General features: G+C 40.9%; 1 protein-coding gene and 1 long non-coding RNA gene across 25 annotated transcripts in view; both read right to left on the reverse strand.

Moving 5' to 3' along the window:
- SNAP91 (synaptosome associated protein 91) overlaps positions 1 to 6,112 on the reverse strand; it is a 64,347-nt gene extending 58,235 nt beyond the window's left edge. For 21 of the 24 annotated variants that reach the window (XM_042016840.1, XM_042016853.1, XM_042016852.1 and 18 more), the window contains exon 1: positions 4,931 to 5,090. In XM_042016840.1, coding sequence (XP_041872774.1) covers positions 4,931 to 5,060 — 130 coding nt within the window. In that variant the 5' untranslated portion in view covers positions 5,061 to 5,090. Of the gene's footprint in view, positions 1 to 4,930; positions 5,091 to 5,715; positions 5,822 to 6,023 lie in introns of those variants that run through there. The other 3 variants (XM_042016837.1, XM_042016851.1, XM_042016836.1) reach the window with 3 other exon arrangements.
- Positions 6,113 to 6,853: 741 nt separating this feature from the next.
- LOC121659074 overlaps positions 6,854 to 24,175 on the reverse strand; it is a 49,391-nt gene continuing 32,069 nt past the window's right edge. Inside the window, exon 3 of the long non-coding RNA XR_006014153.1 lies at positions 6,854 to 8,717. This is a non-coding gene — a long non-coding RNA (uncharacterized LOC121659074). The remainder of the gene's footprint in view (positions 8,718 to 24,175) is intronic.

Raw genomic sequence — 24,175 nt, forward strand, 5'->3', positions numbered from 1 at the left:
AAAAAGACCAAGAATACATGCCCTCAGGACTAGTCAATCTTTATCAAGTTACACTGCTTAGATGAAAAAAGTTTAACATTACAGTGCCTACTCACTTTTCTGTTCCCTCATCTTCCCTCTTCCTTTTCTTAGGCATTGCACCATAAGACAATTTGCACACAGAACAGTTGAGATCCACAGGATCAAGTGATCCTGCCCATATTTCAACATCTGGATCTTAACATGAATTCAAACTTCTACTCTGATTCAAGCATATTTTAAAAAATTAGCTAAGTCTTAGCTTGATTAAAAGGGCAGTCTTCTCTTGGAATTACACATGCCTTAAAAACAGTATGAGGCTGGGGGAGGAATTGAAAGTTAATGCCACTTAAATACTCAAGAACAACTAATCTAAAAAGCCTTCTTATTACCTCCCCCTACCCATGACAGATATTTCTACTCCTATTCAGAGATCTACATGCCTCCAAATGAAGTGTGTCTTCAACACCCTTTTGGGAAAGGACATGGTAGAAGCCCACAGAAACAGCCATTCAACACAAAAATTGATGATGAGTCCTTACACACAATAAATGTGCTAATCCAACATCCAATAAAGAATTAAAGAAAATAACTGCTTGCTTGGATTTTTTTCTTTTCAGGTGTGAGAGCAATTCATTGGGGTGACAGAGGAGCTCACACTATAACATCCACACCAGCTATGACAACAAAAGCCAAGACAGAGTATTCCAGCTGATCTTCAATGGTAACATTTAAACAAAGTCAGTTTTCTCACACACAGAAACTGTGACAAATTACTGCAGTACAAGATACAGTGAGACATAAAAGCAGTTGCATTAGTAAAGTGTGAAGGATTAAGCCCATTGTGTGCAGGGACTCCGTGCTTGGCAATTTTCTTGACGATTCTCCCACAGCCGGAAAGACCGAGTGTCACCTGGACTGCAGAGCAATGCAGTACATCTGCACTCCTCCCGCTAGGAAAGGGCCACAAGTGCCAACACACTTGGAACACTCCCCAAATCACTTCAACAGCAAACTACTTCTGAAATATACACACCCTGGTCAACCTTATCCTTTAACCCACCGAGTCAACAGACACTGAAGTCTAGGGACTCAAGGCAGTTCCAGTGACCCCCACCTTTCCCAAAAACAGAGACAGATACTCATCACGAATAAGACAGAGGTTTCTAAGGCTAACCTGTGAGACCTAGCAACTTCATCTTTACAAGCCTAGGCAAAAAAGTTTGATGCACTGCTTTTGGTCAACAGACACTTCTATTTCAACACTGAAGACCACAGTGACTCAAACTTGTTAGGTCAGCCGTAGAGATTGCAGAAGGTAGAACACTGCAGGAAAGAAGTGTCTGTATAAGCAAAATACAGACACCACCCTGCAAGTTCAGTTACCACCATGAATTAAACCATAAACTTCTTTTTAGAGCCTCTCCTTGCCAGGTACATGCAAATATGCAAAACTAAACTTGGGATGAAAATAAATTACAGCAGATACACAGGTCATCTCCACAGCCACAGAAAATCAAATCCTGATCTTCATCTGCTTTGCTTCCACTTTTCACAAACATCTCCCAGCTCTTATCAGGCTTCTGGGAGGGTCTTCTACCTTATGAGAATTATTTTGAAGAAGTCAGGAGACACATGTGGTCTTCTCAGAATACACACTGCAGAACTTCCTCCTGCTGCAAAGCAATTCACTCAGCAAAATAAGTCAAGGAAAATCCCAGCCATTTTTATCATTTTCACAAACAGGAACTTGTTACAACCACCTGCAGATGCAACAGCCTCACTAGTTTTCAGTTCACTTCCCTAAATGAAAACTTGAAGGTCTGTTTCTGAGTGAGATTCTATAAAAAGAGCTGAGTTGAGATCAACTACTTTCCCCTCATCTATCATGTGTTTTCACATTTGGAAGTCATGTTATTTCCTTTCTCCAAAAGCATCTCCCTCTTGATACCATCAGAGTCATTCCCATTTGAGGCTGGAAGCAGTCTTGTCCCACACAATTAAATCCTTGGTGAAGCCTTAACACATCTTTCAGAACAATTCTAAGAATCAAACTCCTATGCTGTGCACAAGGATTGCCTTCCCACTTGAATTATAAGTTTATATATCCTTAATGTAGCCCATATGCCTCATTCACCCACTCTGCAATGGCCCTTCTCACTGCATCAAAATAAAGTTCTTAATTCCCCACTTCTTCACAGGAATAGTAATTTAGCTAACAAACATTGGTTAGCTGAGGGATAGGAATCCATATCATTGTGGTGATTTTAAGACAACTTTTGGATGCCAACAGTTTTATAAGTCCAAAATGGTCAGAGCTCAACCGTCCCAAACCATCAGAGCATCCTAGCTTTACATTCCTTTTTCCCCCACAGGGACTTGAGAAACTCATTTAATGCCATCTGGCACTACTTCCAGCAGTTGCTGCAAATTCACTAGTAGGAGATCTGGAGTTCAAGCAAAAGGTAAATCCTGTTAATAAGCATATGATAGCAACCAAATGATACTTTAGTACTTCTTTACAAGACAAGCCTGTCCAGCACCCAGAGCCCACACCAAAGGACAGCAGCATCTATATTACAGTCTGTATTTGAAATCTACAGCAAGTACAGAAAACCACACAAAAGTAAACACTTAGCAGCTCAGCTTTTCTACACTGAAGACATTAATTCTGTTCTTTTCTCCCTTCCTTACATACCACCTCTCACCTTGTCACCTATTATCTCCCTATAACCCTCTGGAATTAGTATCTTCTGCAGAAAACATATGAGGACAGGCATCATTGTGTCCTATCCTTACAGGACTACTTAACCCATGTGAAATAGTTGATCTCTCAATTTCATTTACAAAGCCCAGTTGTTAAGTAGGGCAGTGGAAGAGAGGTTGTGTGACTTGACACCTGGCCACTAAGACACTAAATAAAATTATGGAGTTCCCTAAGGACACAGAATCCCAACATTAATACCAGAATTAGAGCTCTTCATGAAGTACCACTCCAACCATCACTCTCTGTGATGAACCTGAATTTTTAATCATCTAAATCCTTCATACCTTGACATAAAACTTACTGTAAGGCACTGGGAAGTTTTTACCTTTCATCCTTCACATCTTCAAATGCTACTTATCCAACTTGAAATGCACCCAGCCAGTTAAACTCTGAACTGTTATTTACAGCTTGTAAAATAGAAAGAAAAATGAGCAGGCATATGTCTTCCCAAGAAATTATAACTTTTCTTCCTCTTGTATGTGTGACATGCGGGTAGGTATGAAATTGTGTGGAATTCTACTGGCTTCTGTCTCCACTACAACCACTTTCTTAAGTAGTAATATTAGCACCAATATCCAAACACAGACCCTTTACAGTCCTTAATATAACACCGGTAGATTATTTCTACCTCACTTTAATCCTGCCTATTCCAGATAGTACTTTTATTTATATATATGTACATACACACAGAAACACAGAGGCACAGCATGCTTTTAAATACATGAGCTATGCTTTTTTTAAGCTAAAGCTTCTAGTAACAGATACGGTCTGTATAGGACAGTCCAGACAGAGCCTACAGATTAAAGAGTGTTGACAGCTACCACACAACATAGGACAGACATCAATAACCAAGACGATTTTTTAAAATATACAAGAAAACATGACAGAATACATGATATCATGACCAATTATCTATTTAAACAACAGTTTAGACTCCAGTGAGTCTTCAGTCAACGCTGCTTACATCAGCATTTCTTGGACATATATGCAAGAGTATCTAGATATACTGAAAGACCAGCCCACTCTTTGGCACTTGGAGGGTAAGCTACGAAGTCATTAAAAGTGAAATCTGGAATTATGTTCCAGAAGTAATGCTACCTCCTTTTAACAAACACTGCATCATCAGAACTGTACCCACAAACACCTGCACCAGCAATATTTAGTAATGGCCAGCAGCCAAGAGACTGCCTGGTGTAAAACCTGCTGATCTTCACTTGAAAGTACGTCTTACCATGTCCAAAAAAACCACGGGAAACCCACTTAGTTTTAGATATTAACACCTGCTGTTGATCTGCCAACTTCAATGCTGGACAGAGATAAGAGTGGTAAACAAGGCCAATTAATATCATATGACGAAATTCTTTCACCATTCTACTACTTGCTGTCTCCAAGCAGGGACTGACAGTTGAAACGAAATCGTCAGGACAAAACATGACTAGCTCATTGTTTTCCAATAAATGTTTTGCCTCAACCTTGTTTCATGCCTTAACTAGCTTATGTCACTCCAGAATACATCATAAATCTGAGATAAAGCCAACAGACATCTTTAATAAAACAGGATGCAAAGTAGTGGATAGCTCACAAAGTTGCTGTCAGATATTTGGGACCTCAGCAACAGCCCTTAAACTCTCCAAAGGTTGTCCCAATCTACAGCACGGTGTTATCCCAGTGCCTTGCCATTTAAGCACACCATCATCCGAACCTCTTCAGAAGGTTGTGGAGATGGCCCCACTCAAGCCCCACTGGTGCTTGGCCAGCTCTGGGAATATCATTTATGTATGTCTCATCCTAGCTTAATCCTGACAGAAGTAGGCAGTGACAAGTGTGCGTCCATTTTTCCCTGTGTCCAATTCCTTCCCCTCTTCCCAAGCCCCTGCTCCATAAGGTGCTCTTTCCACTTTCTTCCTGGATAAAAGGCAAGAGGTCATGAGAAAAAAAAAATGGCCGAAAGAGCAGTATTATGCAATAAGAGAAGAAATGCAATAATAACTCATCCTCTCCTGGAGATTTCCCATCACCCTTACGCTCTGCAAGCTGGATTAGAGCAAGCGTGACAGCCAGCCGGCTCAAAGGCCCACTAGAGTGCCCTGCGGGCAGGCTCCTCAGCCCCGGGCCTTCACTGGGGAAACAAAAAGGGATGCTCACAGTCCAGGTGCTTTTTCTTGGGCCCCATCACTTCATGCGTGGTGGCTTTGCAGACGGCTCTGGCTACGGCCGATCCCGTAACGCTGTACTGAGCAGCTGCGATGCGATCTGTCAGCGTCTGACCCGACATCTTCGAACGGCGTGCTGGCTGCTGCCTGCTCTGCAGGGGCGAAAGACACAGGAGGGGAAGGGGAGATGCCGGGTTTGTGGCCGGGGGAAAAGCACGGCAGGGACGCGCACAGGCAGGGGCACACGCACACGGGCACTCAGCCCCGCCACACGCACAATGGTCCCTCGGGCAGCCCGGCCCCTCCCGAGGCGCAGCCCCCCCGCCCGTTGTGTAAGCCTCTGCCTCGCTAGAAGCCGCCTGGGGCAGAAAGAAGGGTATTTTAGGCGTTGCAAGGAACGCATGAAGGAGAAATAATGACAGCAGCTGAAGGAGGCTGCACACAAACACGGTGCGAGCCCCCGGGATGGGGGAAGGCAGCCCTCCCGCACCTGCCTCGGCAGCGCCCGCCCCACGAGCCGACCCGCGGAGGAGCCGCCGCCGCGCCCCGGCCCCGCTGCAGCGCCCGCGCCGCCGCCTCCCCGGTGGGAGATTATGGCACCGTTGCGCCATGTTCTGCCCTCCCGGTGCCTCCCCCACCGCCACCCCCGGCCCCGACAGAGACCCCCCCCTGCGCCGGGAAGCGGGGCGCCGCTGGATGCGGCGGCGGCGGCGCCCAGCGCCATGCAGCATCTCGGCGCGGGGGGACACCAGGATGGACCGAGCGCCAGCGGCCGACCTGTCAGCGCGTCCTTCCCTCCCGTCCTCCTGCCGCCGCTCCGGGGAGGGCACTGCCGGCCCCCGCCGCGACCGCTGTCCGGCCCGGCCCGGCCCGCTGGCGAGGAGCCCCGCGGCGCAGCACCCCCCCCCCCCGTCCCCCCGGCCCCGGTAGCCCCAGGTGCCGGGCGGGCTGTCCCCTCCCGCCGCCGCCGCCGGAGATGCGCTGGGCGTCCACGCCCGGGAGCCGACGCTGCTATTTCCAGCCGGCGGCTTAATCCTCCCGCAGCCTAATCCCCGCGCTACTGCCGCAGCAGCGCCGCCCCCTACCCCGGTGCAGAGGGCGGGACGGAGCGGAGCCGAGCGGCGCTGCCGCTGCCGCCGCAGATCGGTGGCCCGGCGCAGTCAGGTGACCCCGTTCCCCCACCCGCATCCCGCTTCCCGGAGGTGGCGGCGGGGACGGCCGGCGGGAGTTGCTCCCACGCGGGGGCTGTCCCGGTGTGGATCCGCGGCTGGGGGGAGCCGAAGCCTCTGATGCTTCCCCCGTCTGCATCATGGTCCTGTCGTGAACGCTTAAAATAGTGCCTTGAGGGATCCCAAAACTGCACATAGACGAGATTTCTCCAGAATATTGTTATGATGTTATTGCTATCAAAAACATCTGAAATATGTCACCAGAAGGGTTTTCTGTCTGTTATCTAAGATACCCTAAAGGTCTTGGTTACAACCCAGCTGCACTCGGGAGGATATATTGCTACAAATTTATTGTGTAATTGAAGCATACCAGAGTGATCCGTGGAGTACTGGGAAATGTGGCGTACATATATTACCATAAATTGGCTGAACTTAGTTTTGGAGTAAAGTGATTTAAGTGGGTGGGGTCTAAACGAAATGGCACTGGTAGCAATTACTTCGAGCTGCCGGAAGAACAAATTTCAGAAGACAATGTCAGTGCATGTTATTAATTAGCTGGAGAAAACATTATGTACAGTCAGTATTGAAGAGTTGTGCACACCAAGTGATAATTGGGTTGTGTTGCATACAAAGACATACGGCACCATTTTCATTTGTTATACTAGGAGCAGAACACTGACAAGGGATGGTCTGTGACAGTATGAAACAGCAGCTTTTTCACTACTTCATTTTTTTTTTTTTTTTTCCCCTAACAACACAGAGCTTTAAAAATCCTAGGTAGCCTGAAAGCTTGGGAATGCTGTTAAAATAATGTTCAAAAGTTCAAGTTATCTTTTCTGTGGGAAATCTCTTCCAAAATAGCTGTAAAATGGGGTGCCTTGGACCACTGAAGAAAGGTGTTAGGATTTTCACATTTTCAGTATTGGTTAAATCTCCTTCATTTTTGCAGAGCAGATAGAGATTTTTGGATTTCAAGATTCAAAATTTTTCTCAAAGGCAGTGCTTGAATATAGAGAGGGATTTAATTTTAAAAAAAAAGATGTTAAAGTGTATATTGCTGTTAGCAGTCAGCATTAGGAGTCTGCAAACTTTGAATGTTCCTATAAGAGAGACTCTCATATTCCAATAGCGAGAATGTGTCCGCGACCCTCAGCTCTATTCAGTAATGAGTAGCAAATAAATAAACCCTGGAGCTGCACAGAAAGATAATACTCTATTCTTTAGCATTACTGTAGTACACGTTCAAGTACAGACAAATTTTAGTAATATTTGGAAATTGTTCCTGTTACCACAGAAATGTTAACTTCAGTGCCTAGGAATTTGTCATTAATGGAGTGATTTGTGGCAGCTAGAAGCATGTCTTAGCAGAGGTACACAAACAATTTTTCCTCTGTACTTCACAATCAGTTATTGGGGTCATACTCCCAATTGATTTCAGAGGAAAGAAACAGTTGGGATCTACTGATAATTTGTTGAATCTACACAGCAGAAATTTAGAATGGTTTTATTTCCTGCAAGCAAGATAGTTTTCAACTTTATGCTAGGCAAAGTATTTAATTAGTGATGCAACTTTTATTAATGTCTAGTGTACATCTTCAGTGTGAAGGTCTGGATACTTTCTGAACTAGTCCGTGTTGTTATCAACAGTTACTGTCACTGAGATTCTCATCTGTGTCACAAAAAAATGTGATTGTTAATACTCAGCTAATTTTATATCTTCACATTGTCAAAATATTGAACCAAAAGATAAGTCAGATAATCTGTACTATTGCCTTAAAATTTATGCAGCGCAAGCTGAATTTAAATGCAAGTAATAAAGAAGCCCTCCAGTATTTTGGTTATAAGGCAGCAAGTCATGATCTCAAGCACCCAAAGGAACAAATCACCAGAGTGCAATTACAGAAGCCCTTTAAGATTTTAATTTATCTGCCACTACTTGCATATTCTTCAACAAGTAATGAAGGTAATGAATAAAAAACACTGTGAAAATTTGTCTTATTTACACCTGTGTTGCATTTGCTCAGTACTGCTCTACATAGGACTCCCCTATTTCTTCTTAAAGTCAATGGATGGACTTCCATTGACTGCATACAAAGATTTTGTTGAGCCAAACCAAGACCACTTGACCTGAAAGTTTCTTGAGGTATTTCAGGCAAATCTCATTCTTGACAAGCATGTTATCTGAACTTTTGGTGCATGATTATCTCAATGAAAACCTAAGGTGCTTTAAGAAGGTAAGACAAGACAACATTAGTACTCTTTAAATTCTGAGTGAGGGGATGTGATCTACTGAAGCTGTATTGCTCTTGGATTTAAAACCAACCACCATCTCCCCAAAAATAACCCCACCCCACAAAACAGGAGTTCATGTTTGTAGTAAAAGCTGTGCAGGAAGTAGGAACCATCTTAAATAAGGATGCACCATGGAGGGAGCTGCCCGGGACTTAATAGATGCAGAGTTGGGGTTACCATTTCACAGGAGAGCTTTAGATGAAGTCCCAAGAAGTTGCCTGGTGTGCTGGCTCTGTGAAACCCAGGTTCACAGCTCGGCTGGTGGAATGCACTGGAGGTCTAGATGAGGGCCACATAAACAGCTGGAAAGGGTTCTTGCTGTTAAAAATAACACAGAATCAGTGATTTTTTTCTTTACTGTAACTGTGCTTTCAACTTCATAATGAAAACCTTAAAGAAGAGCAGATATATTAATGACAAACTGAATAGTCATTTTGAGACACAAAGATCATTCTTAATTGAATCTGAATTGAGAAAAATAGAATTGGCCTGTGTTAATCTCACATTCAAGCACACATATGGAGGGAAGGAGGCATGTCGAAGGGCTGATTCATCACACCTCACACCTGAATTCTGCACCAGATGTGCTCATGTCTTGGATGATGTAAAGCATGTAGACTATTTTCATGCACTAAGGTGCACTTGAAAGCTGGGGGTTTCTCACCACAATCCTCCTTTTTTTCCATTTGTTTCCTGGTTTCTCTTGTCAAGTCTTCCAGTTCTTCAGCCAGCTTTGATGCCCTTTCCTCCTGCCCAGAGGCCAGGCAGAAGTTTGGACCCCACCCTGCCTGTGCCTGAGCCTGCATTCAGGCCCAATGCTGTTGTTCTGCTTCTCCCTCTTACTCTTAGGGCCAGTGGTACAAACAGAGCTCCTGGAGAGGCTGGCTGTAACCATAGTGATACCAGCAGTCCTGAACAGATCTGTTTAGCTCTGGGGAGGGAAAAAAAAAGACTTTTTGAAGGAGAAGCATCCTCCTGACTTTGTATCAGGCTGATGGAGCCAGGTAGTTTGCATTATGCTCCCTCTACAGCACATGCAACAGAAGTTGCAAAACAACAGTTGGTACTCAAATCATGCAATACTCAGGAGTTCCTGTGCTTCTGCTGTTAAATATAACCTCTTTGCTTGGTCTTGTGTGGGTTCTGTCCACAGCAGTTCATTCAGCCTCTGTACTCACCTTCCTTTAATGGCAATTGTTCCAGTAGTTCCTTCGGTTGCTGTGGTATAACGCAGCAATAAGAAATTCAAGCAGGTTGTCAATTTTCCAGTCAGAATGGTCTGAGAAGGATGTAGCCTCAATGTGTTTGTACATCCCAGGTAGAAGGTTCATTACTTAGTGGTGGAAAACCACTTGAGCTACTGAATCTAAGAGAATAGCAATACACAGTGGTAAGGGTACAGGCTTGGAGGTGTGAGTATGTACTCTACACCCCATAGAAAATGCCTTTTTTGTGTCTTTGAAGGACTTTGAAAATTAAAAAGTTAATTTAGATAAGAGAGAGAATTAATAGAAGAGAAAAGTTACACAAAGAATAGCTAACGAGCTCTCTTACTGCTCGTTAAGCCATGTCAGAGTGAGGTCATGTTCTGCAGAATATGGAGTGACTGCATATTACAGAGTTGATGGTTATAGAAAGGTGGTAATTGGCATGTTCTGTACAGAGGAAAAAGGTGTGTTCCTTCCCCTTATCCTGCATGCTGGTTCCCGCAAGGACAATCTTAAAATCTGTATTATCTTAGAGACCTCTTTTGACTGATGTATTAATGGACCCCATCATCCACATCACAAGGATAGCTTTTGCTGCTGGAGTGGCTTTTGGCTTATGTCTGGCAATAACACTGAGGCTAACAGACCAGAAAGGGGACAGATGGACACATTTATCAGAAACGAAGCAAAAAGTCCTGTAATCATGAAAGTCAGTACCTGTGAAACTCCTCACTGTTTAGTATTGATTTTGGTCATTAATTTTGTAGTCCTGATAGAGCTTCCAATGCAAAAGTCTGGAGGTATGAAGTATCTTGCACTTCCACACAACAGATTCTGGCGAGGCTTAAATTTGTCTTTTTGGGTTTTTTTAACCTTTTCTTTTACATTGAGCACTAATCTTTTACAGATTTATTTAAACAAGTCTGTGTACCAAAAGCTACCTAACTTACTGCTTCTATAGGTAATATGTATTCTAATAATGTGGAAATAGCAGCTTTCTATTGATATAAGACAGAAGGGAGAATTAATTTAAGAAAATTGCAAGTCAACTCAATACAAATATTTTGTATTCCATTGAAGCTGTTGATATTGGAAAGGGAAACATTTATCAAAAAATTTAGGTGGAGTCATACTCAGCTTCACAGACATCATGAAACAGATTTGCAGGAGTATAAAGAAACAGATAATTTAGTACTAATTGACATTTTAAATGTATTACTCATTGACTAATTGACAGTCCTGTCTTTGAATACAAAGTAACTCTGAAGGCATTGATCCCAACTGTATCATTTCCTCAAAGACAGAAGGATGCGGCCTGAAATAAAATCTAAATTTCATCTACCATTGAAATTTTGATCCATGGAACAACAACAGACTTTTAAGCTACCTTGGCTTTGTGGACATTCAATTTTTCTTTTCAAGCAAAACCCCTTTTTTTTTGGTAAAGGTGTATTATTTTGTTATTCATACTGACAAAGTGGCAGCACTTTGCTGTAAATGGTAAATTGTTGTATTAATTACAGTAATAATTGTATAGCTGTAATAATTGTATTTTAATACAACAGTGGTTGTATCCTGACTATGACCATCATGTATAGAACCAGGGATGCTTCACTGATTTCTGTCTGCTCTACCAGCAGAAGCATTAAATGCTGTCTCTTACATTGAGAACAAGTGGTACAAACTCTGCCTGAGAAGCAGCTAGAAATGATTTGCAAAGGGGAAAACTTCTCTACATTCTTCCAAAAAGAAAAGGTTGTAAAGAGAAGGAAATTCCATTTCTTTGCTCTGCTAAATCAGTAAAGGCTGCCATCCTGAAGCCAAAGCCTTGTCTCTCACCTGCTTCTCTGCCTCTTGGCAAATCCCCAATTTCTGCAAAAGAGGTGCTGCTTTTAAACAGTAACTTTTAACATGATGAGTACTTTGCAAATTATGTGCATTTACAGCATTTTTTAATTTTACACGTAATTTACAGTAAATGTTGTGATAGACACAGAGTTAGGCAAAAGCTATTAAGACAGTGGGCCTTCAGCCAGGTCCGGGAAGGGTGACCTACCTTCTCCTTAAGAGCTCTGCCAGGTGATGTGAACTGTTTATTTGAGCTTTTTGACATCCTAGAAGCAGATTTTAACCAAAGAAGAACTTGGTGTGTCATAGAAATAAGCTGTCCAAAAGAAGGAGGCTGTAGGAATTCAGTACAATGATAATAATTTTCCTCTCGGTCTGTGGAAGTGTGGTACCACCCAAAGTTCAGGACTGAGCTTTCAAGCACACACTCCCTGCCCTGTGTGCTGCTGCTCTAGGCTCAGAAATTCCCAGCTGTAAAGTGACAGTCAAAGCCTTCTAGGAAATTTCTGAAGTTATAATTTCAGTGACAGATTTGTTCAGCAGAAGTTCAATAGATGCCAGATATATGTCAAATAAGAGTACAACTTTCAACCCAGAGGGTAAAATAAATTTTAAGCAAAAATAGATAAGTATGTATTTAATAGGAAAGGGAGATTATGAATTGTGATACGTTATGACCAAATATGACCTCTGTTCATTTGAAAAAAAGCTGGTTTAGGCAATTAGGTATATGAATGTATGCTAAAACTTATATATGCAAATATGTATACCATAGTGATTTTTTCCTGTTTTTAGCAATACTTAATCCATAATCTTTTAATAGTTTGGTATTTTCAGTGCACATTATAATTTTGCTAAGGGCTGTGAGCCTAAAACTCAGTCTGCTAATGTAAGATCAAATTCTTCAGCTATTATGCGTTTGAAGTGGTAGTGTGACTGGTATGGCTTAGTGAGTTCTCACTTCCTACTCTTCCAGGCTTGAAGCTGCTCTTTAACTGAATCTGTACACCCACAGAAGGACACTTTTGATTGCACTGGCCTCCAGTGGCAACCTAAGAACCATTTTGGTGGTGGGATGTAGTCAATCAAACCTTCACTCCTCCTGCTTGACTTTATGACTCTCACATTTAATTGGTCCTTCTTGCACAATACTGACTGTGTCACAAGTATATAAAAGACTAAGCCCTTCTGATTTTGGATTGCTTCATAAACTAGGGTCACTAACAATACTTTAATGCAGTCAAGTGCATACATCTAGAAGCAAATCCTATAAGATTACTTGCTGGAAAGCTTTTACTCTGAAAAAGGATTAGGGGTCATTGCAGGCAAACAACATATTTGAACTTTCAGTGTGATGCTGCGTGGAAAGACCTTGTCCGACTTAAGACTTCGTAATCAGATACCCCCAACAGCACTGGAGTGTCATTTCCATTTCTATTTAGGACTGGAATAACACTGGCACTACAAGACTGCTTAAACTCCTATTTTCATGTCCTCTTAATGGAATTTTGAGAAAATGCATTAGAGTGTTAGAAGGCTCTTTCTGTCCTCCTTATAATGAGACCCTGCTTTCTTTCCCATGGGGTATTCCTTATTTCTCTCCTTGCATCTTCTTGTGCAATGATTTTCTTGTTTCATCAAAACTGCTTATACTTGAAAAGAAATCCAGAAAAGCCATCCTCAACTTGAAAATTTCAACTATAAAAAACAGGTTCATAGATTTGGCATTGAGGAGGTGAGCTCATTTTATTCTTTAGACTGTGGTAGGAATGTTTCCTCGCATGCTACACAGTTAGGTGACACACAAGAAAGCATAATTTCTACAGGAGGTGCAGCACCTGACCTTAGTGAACCAAATTACTACTTAAAGAATATGCATTAAAGTTGATTTCTTCTCGAGTTTAGTGCAATTGGGTAAGCACATTGTGGAGTCCTCAAAATATAAAAAAAATACTAATTACAGTAAGGAGTGCTTAAGCATCATCCTTAACAAAGCCAGACTGCATTTATCCTGCTGCTGTGGAATGCTCAGTGTAGGAGGAAAACAATTACCTGTTAATTACTTTGAGTTCAGAAAGAGAGACAAATATTTCCTGATGCCAAGTTGGGTTTATCCTGTGAGAAGAATAAGCCCAATATTATTGACATTTTCCAATCTTTATTTAGGTATCTGATGAGAGAGTTCTCTAGAAGCCCTGATTGCCAGCACTCTCCTTGGAAGTGATGGTATTATGGGTATCTCACAGCTCTGGAAAGTGTTGGTTTTTTTAAGATTCAAAGATTGACAGGAGCAAGTTATTGACCCTACCTCAGATTAGAAATTACATGTGTGAGAGCTAATAATGTGCTAAATTTGGGGTGACTTAGAGAATTCAAGGCTATAACTAGAAAAATGCAATGCTCTTTTAGCATGCACACTTGTATATGTAGCCTGCATGGTTTGATCAAGAAATGCTGCTTCCAGTGGGCAGAATAGTGAAAACGATCTCCAGAAGGAACTGTGATAAAGGAAGTGATAATCCAGTACTTCCTGAGTGGGGCCACATAAAAAGAAGCATAGCAGAGCCTGCAAGAGCAAGAGGTTAAAGATGATTATGAATTTTTATGCTTGAAAGGGAGGAAAATCCTCTAGAAGCAAACATGGATTGAGATCGCTATGTAGACAGACATTGCTAACTGATCACGTCTACTGGGCTACTTATTTATATCCCTGTGTATACAATTAAGTACCTATAAGGAAAATTTCAGTCTAAAATAATAACTGATCCACATCTAACAGGAGCCTCATTTCTACATGTTGTTAATAGAAAAATTACGGCCATTACTGAATAATATTGATTGTTGACAGTTTTGCTTGACAATGTAATTTGCTTTAGCCTTCATTTCTATGGTGTTTTCCACTCAAAGAACTCCAAGTGTTTCACAAATGCTAATTTAACCTCCCAGCTTCTCTGTATGGAAAGTAAGTATTATTACCCCCAGGGACTGCCTTCTCTTTGTGTCAAGGAAGTGCTCACCACATTGCTGGTGGTGCTACAGACCTTCCATAATAAGCTGTTTGCAGCACTAGACACCTAAGGAGCAGAACCAATAAAAGACTATCTTTGTTCCACACAAAACAATTCTGGTAAAAATCTCTAGGCACTAAGTCTAAAAGTGGTCAGGAAAATGCAGCTGAATGAAATAAATTTTAAAAAGATGCAGCAAGGGTGTGATAGAGAAAATATGTATATTGTGTTATGCTCCATTTATATTTTGGTGCACAAACATTATTGATAAGCACAAGGACAAACATACATGTGGCTTTCAGGTGTAAATTGCAGTCAGTAAGCCTTACCGCTGTACTTTGCAATTGAGAGTATGGAAGTTCATCCTTTTGCATCTTTTTTTCTTTTTTTTTTTTTTGCATTTACAGTGTCAGACTTGGCAGATCAGGGCAGAACACTCAGTATTTGTGGGTGTTTCATCTTGATGAGTGTGAGTGGGACTACTGTAGAGGGAGGCTAGCTCACTGCATAATGCTAACATATTTACATGTCTTTTCAAATAATAGATCATATGCATATATGTCCTTTTAGTAAGCATTCATAGAATAAACAGGTTTTTCTCTATAACATGAAGACACTGCTTTTTACTTACACAGAATTTCACCTGGATTATAAAGCTGTTTGATAACTACTCATGAAAAGACAGAATGTGCATACTTTTCATTTAGATCATGTGTACATGTTAGGTACAGTAATAGTAGAGTCATCATTAAATAAATTAATTTTTCAGTGAGGTAAACTTGTCTTTCTCTCTCCATACTGACATTGGAGAGTTCACTGAATCAATTATGAAGGTTGCATATCCAGAATGCTTGATAGTCATTCTAATTACCAATATTGACATTGGAACAGATGTAATGAAGTGGAATAACTCATTTACATTGCATCTTGTCAACATCATTATTGATTTAAACCATCGATTTTTGAAGATTAAAAGTAGTTTTTGAGGATCTGGATTGGCAAACGAATAACTGAGCAGAATAATGGAGCTGCCAATGCCCTTTCATGCCACTCCTGCCCCATAAATGATCTGAAAACCTACCAGGATCATCCCACAAGTATTTTTAGCGGAATAAAAACGACATATGGATAGCATGCTGTCTCTTTCCAGCCCCTCATCAGAAAAGATGGCTAATCTCAATCATGAGTAACAGTAATGGGGATGCTGCAGCCCTTCAACATGGTTTTTCATCACCTGTATCAGCCAGAGAGAATTTTAGTGGTCACTGCAATGCATCAAATAGACCCTAGCTCAGCTGTAGTGTTGAAGTTAGGCCTAAATTATGTGGTAAGCCTTTATTTAAAATGGTAGAGCAGTCTGTAGAGTTAATTCAAACTTTAGAGATTACCTCAGTGTTTAGACTGTTTGGATGATACAAGGCAATGCAGGAATGTCCCTGCATGCTCTGATTTTTGGTGTGTTGGTTGTTTGCTGCACTCAGAAATCCTTGAAATGTTATTGAACTGCCTCAAAAACAGTCTGAAGGGGAAAACAAGGTTTCTTCTGTATCACTGCTCACAAACTGGAAAAAACAAAATCAGAACTCTTTAAACTTTCTTTTCCATTGTGCAGTGCCAGAAAAGGATAATGAGGTAACACATTTTTGCCCAAATAAATCAGATGCAGCCAGTCTTGCCCCATGCATCCCTCACACACTTACCTTCCCTCTAGTTACCTTGGAGGGTTAATGTCTGATTGCATTGTTTTACAATTCAGCCATGTTCTGGTTCACTATTCATGTAGATAGTTTTTATATAGATGCTTTATGAGAGCATAGAATATAAGAGAAGAGTATATAAAAGTACAGAATAGAAATCATTCACATTTGACAGATTCTCCCCATGTGTTTGATGCAGATGTAAACGAAGAACCTGGGTCTTACAGGCTTCATTACAGTAAGAGCTTGCACAAAGGCTCTGTAAGAATGGCAGGATTCTTCTGAGAGAGTGGGGTTAAGAAAGGCAGAACTCTCCAGGAAAATCAAGTATAAGTGCAGGAATCCAAATAAACTGGGTACAGTAATGTTGCAGGGGTGGTTATTACTGTTTTGTCGTTTGCATTGTTTAGGGGTTTGTGGAGATTTTCAGAAATGCCTCTATTCACAGATCTGGAAGTCAGGTTTCATTATAACCTCTGCTGTCAATCCCGACACACACAAAGCTGTAAACAAATAAAAATTCCCTCTGAAACTCACCAAGACATCTTTAATTTTGGCACTGGGTTTGCTGATTTTGAACAATTGGATGAGGTGGATTCTTCATGATCTCTCAGCACTGTGAGTCTGTCAACTTGGTTCTGGTTCATGTTCAATCCACAGCAACAATAAAATTGTTTTAGTCTTTTCCAGGAAAATTATATAGTTGAGGTATCTGTTCAAGTGCATATGCATCTTCAGGTTGTGGTTTGTTCGGGTTTTTAAGCAAGAGTAACTAAACTTTGTTTCTCCATGTAACATACATAGCAAATAAAGAATTACGTAATATTTCTGAGTGGATTTAGATATATTTCAGCTTAGGTCATTATATTTCTGTTTTCCCAAAAGGACAAGACTAAATAACATAAGATTCATAGCAAAGAAAATAAAACAGCATTTTCTTAAAGCAATAACAAAAACTGCAGTCAACCTGCTTCAAGCACCCACTTAAAACAATAATGAAAACTGCAGTGAATCTGCTCTAAGCACCCACTCGAAGAACAAGTGAACCAGTTACTTAACATTTGATGATCTAAAAATGATGTGTTGACATATACTCAGCTTGAAATCAGTGGAAGGTGCTTTGGGGATTGTATTTTAAGAGGAGGTTTCCTAAATAGACAAGACTGTGATGCTTTTTACAGTACCTAACATGTAAGTATTGTCTTGAAATAGTAAAAAATTAGAAAAATAATCACTGGGGGAAAAAAGGGTAAAAAATGTCCCACTGCAACTGGTGAAACACGAGATCATTGCAGAACCATTGTTCTCCAGCTCTTACTCAGAAGGGTGAGGTCCTTGTCTTTGGCTGTATTTCCTGTATTCCATAAACTTCTTCAAAGCTACATGTGGTTTTAGTTCTCATTTTTACACATGTCACTATTACAACAGAGAACATTGTGCTAGCAATGCCAAAAGTGCGAAGAGATGGAGATTTACCTCTACGAATGCAATAGTTTGTTGAAATTTGGACACTAAGCTAAGCTATTTATCTGCTTTCCAGCCAAGAAGTGGCAATTCCGAGCTACACTCTATCTTACTGTAAAATAGATGTCTTCATAAAGATCAGACAAATCCTGCAGAAATTTCTCCCCTGACAATAAAGGAAAGCCAGGTAATGAGTTCACACACAAATATCCGTGGTGTGGGCACCTAAAATGACCTAAGACAAATGTTAGTCCTAGCTTTACCAATTGAATTTAAATTCTGTGGCCTTTACTTCCCCATTAACACTGGGGGTTTTTTGCTGAATGAATCCTGCAAAGCAAAGACAATGGGATAGGGCACTTGAAAAGTATTAGCTGTGCAAAACACCTAACATACAGGAATCTGGACGGTGTCTTTGTCCAGTGTTTTTGTATCCATCTACCAGGGATTTCAAGAGTGTCAGTAATTCCTTATAGCTGACAGTTTCAAAGGCTGCTCAAGTGCAGGATGAACACCTGGTCTTCAGCAATAATAAAGGCTCCGGGCTGTATCAAAGGTCAAAAAACCTGAGACCTGCTGAGCTGCTGTAAATACTTCAGAACATCCTCCTTTGCAGCCCTCTTTTATGGGGAAAAAACGGTTTTAGAGAGGGTGAATTTAGAGCTCTCCACAAATCCTGAGTAAATAGGCTTTAATATTCTGCCTTGAAACTGAGTGGGAGAGGTGGGGAAAGACAAGGGAAAGGAAATTCCTTCTGTTTTGTAGACGCAGATGGAGAAGGAACAGGACATCTGCTTCTCCAGCGGGCTGCAGTAGTGGCTGCTTCCATGGAAGAGACCGTCAGGAGGGTTTCTGACCTATTTGTGCCATGTGCTTTTATCTCCTGCTATTTACATGACCCAGTAATACCAGAGCAGAGGAAGTTATGATGTACTGTCTGCGTACCTGTTTCAGGGACTTCCCACTCACACAGCTCCGCATCACACAGGCAGATGCCCCCCTGCCCATGCAACACTGTAGGATGGGTAAAAGAGTTTTACCTTAATATCAGCATCCCATTCCAGCAAGTAGACTTTAACATGACAGGTTTTTCTAGAAATACAACACTAAGATCTTCATCCAGCGTAAATCAGGGTTGTTTTACCTCAGGAGAAGAAACTGTCTGCAAAATTTAAGGAAGGCACTCTGTGCTGTTGTACCCAGTTTTGTGACACTTAGATCCAGTGGCATCTCTGTGTCTGTCAGCTGGCAAGGCTGGTAGAAGAGACACAGTGAGAGACTGTGTGTGTGCATGAACATAAATGTGCAGACAAGCACATGTAATGTTCGAGAAATTTTAGAGGTCACAACTGCACAAACCAAGAAGGCGCCACAGAACCTAGGAAGTGTATGAAGATGTGCTCACATCCCAGCCCTCAGTGCTGTTTCTTAGCTTAGAAAAATGGAAAAAAAAATCTTTCCTTGATGTAAAATAGAATTAATTTTCTTATATGTAGGCACCAGGGAAACAATGGGTAGGAAAGACACAGGTCATTGTTTATATCTACTGACAAGTCCCTCCTTGTGGAACGTGAGCACTGGTAATAAAGGTAATAAGCTATTCTTTGACATGAATAAAAGTTTTAGAATTTGAACCTAAGAGAGCATCCTGAATATGTTTAGATTTCCCTTCCCCAGTTTTTGAACTTGTCTAGAAGTGCCAGACATAGATCATCACAACATAGACTGCTCCAGCTCTCTTGCAATCAAGAGCCAATACAAAATCTTTCAGAACTGAAAACAGTCATTTCATTTAATGTTTCTCTCTATGATTCAGCACCTTCTGTGACTTCAAGATGCGTCTGATTGCTGGAAAATAGACATATTTCTTGCATTTAGTTCTTTAGCTTAAGAAAAACCAATGTTTTCACTGTCAGGGAATAAACTTTAATAAATATTCTACCTTCTGACTTTTTTTTTTGAATTCTAACAGTTGACTGATAAGGTAAATACTTCATTCCAGATTACCATGCCATGTTTCTATAATAAAACTAACTGGTATTTGATTACCAGCTAGCCAACATTCTTGCCACAGATTTTGAAGCCCCAACCAGACACAATACTAATTCTACTATCAAAACCAATTATGGAACAATTCACCACTCTAAACCTTAACTCAGCCCAATCTGCACACATGTGGGAGAGGCTAATCTTTTTTTTTCTCTTTTTTTTTTTTTTAATTAAAAAACTGTAAGACCAAGGAACAGAGTTAAATATGACATTGATTTTACATTCTTGCTCTCTTGCTCACTCAGGATAGCAGTGCTCAGGGCATGCCAGGCAATACTTGTTTAACATGATTCACATGTTCCTATTTTTTTCTCTAAAATCCAGCTCATTCTGTCATTGGTAGGAACAATATCAAAAATATAAACCAGTGCGGTAGTTAAGGTAGCTAAGGGTATAATATATTTCAAGAGTTATTAAAATGAGCTATAATTTAATTCAGCAAGCTAGCAATCAGTAAAGGCTAAGTCTTATTTTCCTGCTTATGTGAGTTACTACATTGCAATGAGATTAGTCACCTCACATAAGTAGGAGTTGGTTCTGTAATAAATCTGCAAACACACACCAAAAAATTGAGTTAATCCTGAAATACCATTTTCAGCTTGCTCCCATTGTGTCTCTTTAATATTGTAGAGGTCTCCTAGCAGTGACAATTTTAACCTTGGCTCTCCTGCTTTTTGAGAGATGAAGTCAGCCCTTCATCTGAATGGTTTTTTCATAGTTTAATATCCTCATCCGTTTTACTTGTAAGCTAGGCTAAAAAAAATGAATAATAAATTCGATGAGAGCTGGTTAAAGAAAGCATTGCATTGAATCTGGATTGCTCCCAGCTGTCTTAATTGAACAAAGAGAAATTTCCCAAATACACCTTCTATATTGGCTGACTGCCTTAGAAGTTCTCTGAAGCTAGAAGAAAAGTCCTTCCTCTCCAAATTAAAACACATACTGTAAAAAATGCCAAACTATTAAAATCTGTTGTGTGAAGTTACACTAGAAATAATATAAAACAGATTCTTTCATTACACTAGAATTAGGCTGCATTATGTGTCTGGATTGGTGTTGGAATAGATAACAGGATTCTAGCTTTTGAGATTGTCTAATTTTGTATATTGATAAAACCCTGTTTTTTAAAAGAAAAAGTTCTGGTTTTATTTGGATAGCTGTAAACTTTTAAAAGTACCAGCACTATTTCCCAGTGATGTGGAAGTTGGTCTTGCAAGGTCTGACTCCAAAATGAAGCTGGGGCTGCCGATACCTGAAAGCAGTTGAAGAGAGACAGCTGGTGGTCTCAGAAGACTCAACTGGAGCTTGGATTCTTTGAAGATTAACCCAAAATGCTGTGTTTCATCAAGCCACATCATCCCTTTTATATATTACGCCATGGTCTGTTGTGGCCACAGGTCTGCATAGCCTGATTTTCCAGCAGCAGTTGGAGGGTAGTGCAATAGGTAAGTTGATGACTATCAGTGAAAAAAGTTCCACCCTTGTTATATCAGTGCTTTCTGACAGTGGGACAGTGTTTCTTCAACATTAAGCTGCCAGGGAATTCCCTCTGGCGATGGGAAGGTACTGTAGGAGAGACAAAATCAGGCTGGTGGTGGCAAAGCCTTACAAGGGCTTTTCCTGGGGTGGAGGAACAGCAGCACAGAGGTTGTGAGCAGTTGGCAGCATCCGCCCACCACGTGCACCTTGAAACACAACATCCATGCATCATTTTGCAAAAATCCCTTGTAAATTAGCAGGTTCTGGTTTTGCCTGTTAGGGCACTCCTGGGATGGGGTCTGCCAAACCCCACCAGTGGGATGTCCAGGACCTTACAGCTTGCTCTGTAATGCAGTGTCACAAGGCGGCACTTGTGGAACTGAAGGCAGCGGTTTGTATGTCGTGTCTAACAAGAGCCTGTGCTCCCACCACGAGACCAAAGATTCTTTTCTCTATGGAAACTATACCTGCCTCTCAGGAGCAGCAGGAACATGTGATTTTCATAGTAAATAAGCCCAAGCAGAGAAAGGCAGCAAAAATATACTTCTTTAAAACAAAGGGGAGTTATTCATTATTATCTGTACATGGTATTTCAGTCTGCTTGCAACAGCAATCTGCCTTATCTTCTCTAAACATAATTCCCTCTACTTGTCACATAAATTGAAAGTTCATGGAAGCTGCAATTTACCATTGGGTATATGGCAATTACACCCAAATTGCACTGAAAAATTAGTATACATAGAATTTAGTTTGCAGAGGCATGTAATAAAAGGATGTTTTTAAAGAGCTATTCAGGCTCTTAAAAGTTAGGGAGTGCCAAAATTAGAAGAGCAACTGGAATTTAGCTCACTTGTGAGTACAGTTGGTAATATACCTAATGGCACAGTCACATCCCTTTCCCACAGTGCTCCTGCCTCATTTGTCTGGAGGATGGACAGACCTCACTGAGGGGAAAGTAATCAAATATTCCACTTCCAGTAAGCTCAAGTATTACTTACACATTTTTAACACAATTATTCAAATCCTCTATTGAAATACTAATCTCCTCATGAGATTTACTGTGATGATCTCTTTGCAATATTATCACTGTTTATCAACACTATTTAATGTATTCTTACAGCTCTGCTTTGAGGTTATTCTTCCCTTAATTTTATGTCCAGGGACCAGAGACAGAGAGACCTGAGGAACAGATGTTAAACCCAGAATTATCAAGTATTATCTAAATTTGAGTGCCCAATTTTAGAAATTCAGAGCCTGATTTTTTTTCTGTTCAAATTGCAGCTAGCAATTTTAAGTGCAGCTGTGAATGTTCAGCCTTTTTCTAATTTAGACCCAGATGTCTCCAATTGGGCCGCAAGAAAATGTAAAATTACAGAGGCAGGGATAGCATCAATCTCTCGAGGGCAGCATTCAATTGCCCACAGTCCCCTGCCTCATTTTCTGCACATTTTATAACTTCTGGAGCTTGTGAAGCAGGAGTCATGCTGACAACAGCTAGAACAGACACATGACCCTGAAACACTCTTTAATTATTTGATTGCAGATAATTTTTTCCCAGTTTATTCAGTGCAGAGAAAGAACCATCTTCAGAAAAACACTGTAATGCAAACAGAGCAGGTTGCACATGCATTTCCCACCTATTAAGAGCCTCACTTTGCAAAGTCTGCCTTCTCTAGTACATCAACAGGAATATCTCCATGCAAAATATTGAAATAATTTCTTAATAAAAGGACCTTTTATTTTTTTTATTTTTTTTTTTTTAATTTCTTATCACTGCTATGTTCCGGAGAAGAATGGACGTGTGGTGAAAGCCTAAGGCAATAAATTAGGAAATTTATTTCCAGAATCATTTCTGCCATAGTCTTTCTTAGTGACCTTGGGCACTCCTTATCCTTGCTGTCATTCCCTTTCATCATCTTGAGGTTTGGACTAGCACAAGGGCTGCTTCAGGGTAGTTTTGTGGAGCTCAACTCATTATTGTTGGTAGAGGGTCAGATTCTCAGGGTGGAATGTGCTATGAAAGTGTGAAGTATTATGCAACAGCATGCTGCAACAGAAGTGTCAAACACAAAGTGTTGTTATGAAATACTAATAATGGCATAATTGTATCAGGAGATAAGCCTTTAAAAAATTTTTGTGCAAGATTTCTTTATTAATATCACTATTTTTCCTTGGCCTGAGCATGATGATCTGGTACCAAGGCCCTGATGGCAAATATAAAATGTGCAGCATCACTGCCTGGCTTCAGAGCTGTACTACCAGGAACAAGAAGTAAATACATGTGTGGGACTGGGCTGTCCTACACATTAATCTGAACTACTTGGTTACCTGCACCAAAATATATTTTGATGTAGCCTAAAACAATCTTATACAAGGAACAAAAGTACCCAAGCTTGAGAACAAAGTACTCAAGCTGTGTCTTTATGAGGGCTATGTGTCTGGGACAAGCAGACAAGCAGCTCTCCGGGAGAACCCAGCACCACACAGGATGTGCTTGAATGGGGTTGCAAGCAGCAGAAGTGTGAGAAGATAATGCTGTAGGTGGAGCTGGTGAGATGGATATCGAAATACCACAGAGTCCTTTGGTCATTTTAGAACATAGGGGAGAATGCAAGCAAAAGGCACAGAAACAAAATAATTTCTGGCAAAGGGTCAGAAATCACAGTTGTTGGAGTTGATGTTAGAATTTTGTAAAAAGATTAAATTACTCTAAATTGGTATCTTTCTGGAGAAAATATGATAGGTGGGATAAGTCTCTTCAATTGGGAAGGAAAGCTATAACAAGCCAGTGCCTGGAATTTTAAACTAGGCAAGCTTAATAGGGTAAAATTCAGGGGGTTTTTAGGGGGCTGGTAACTAATCATGGGACTATGTCACCACCAAGGATAGTGGTGGATTTTTTGTCCTTTAGGAGTCACAGCTTGGATGCCATCTGGAGGATAGGCAGTAGTCCAAGACAAAAACATCAATATCAATGATATACAGGACAATCTAATGATCCCTTTTGGCCTGACACTCAAGGA

The sequence above is a fragment of the Corvus kubaryi genome, unplaced genomic scaffold (assembly GCF_017639235.1).
Source record: "Corvus kubaryi isolate FWS band 111438036 unplaced genomic scaffold, C.kubaryi_AGA036_p1.0 split3-73, whole genome shotgun sequence".
NCBI classification, from domain to species: Eukaryota; Metazoa; Chordata; class Aves; order Passeriformes; family Corvidae; genus Corvus; species Corvus kubaryi.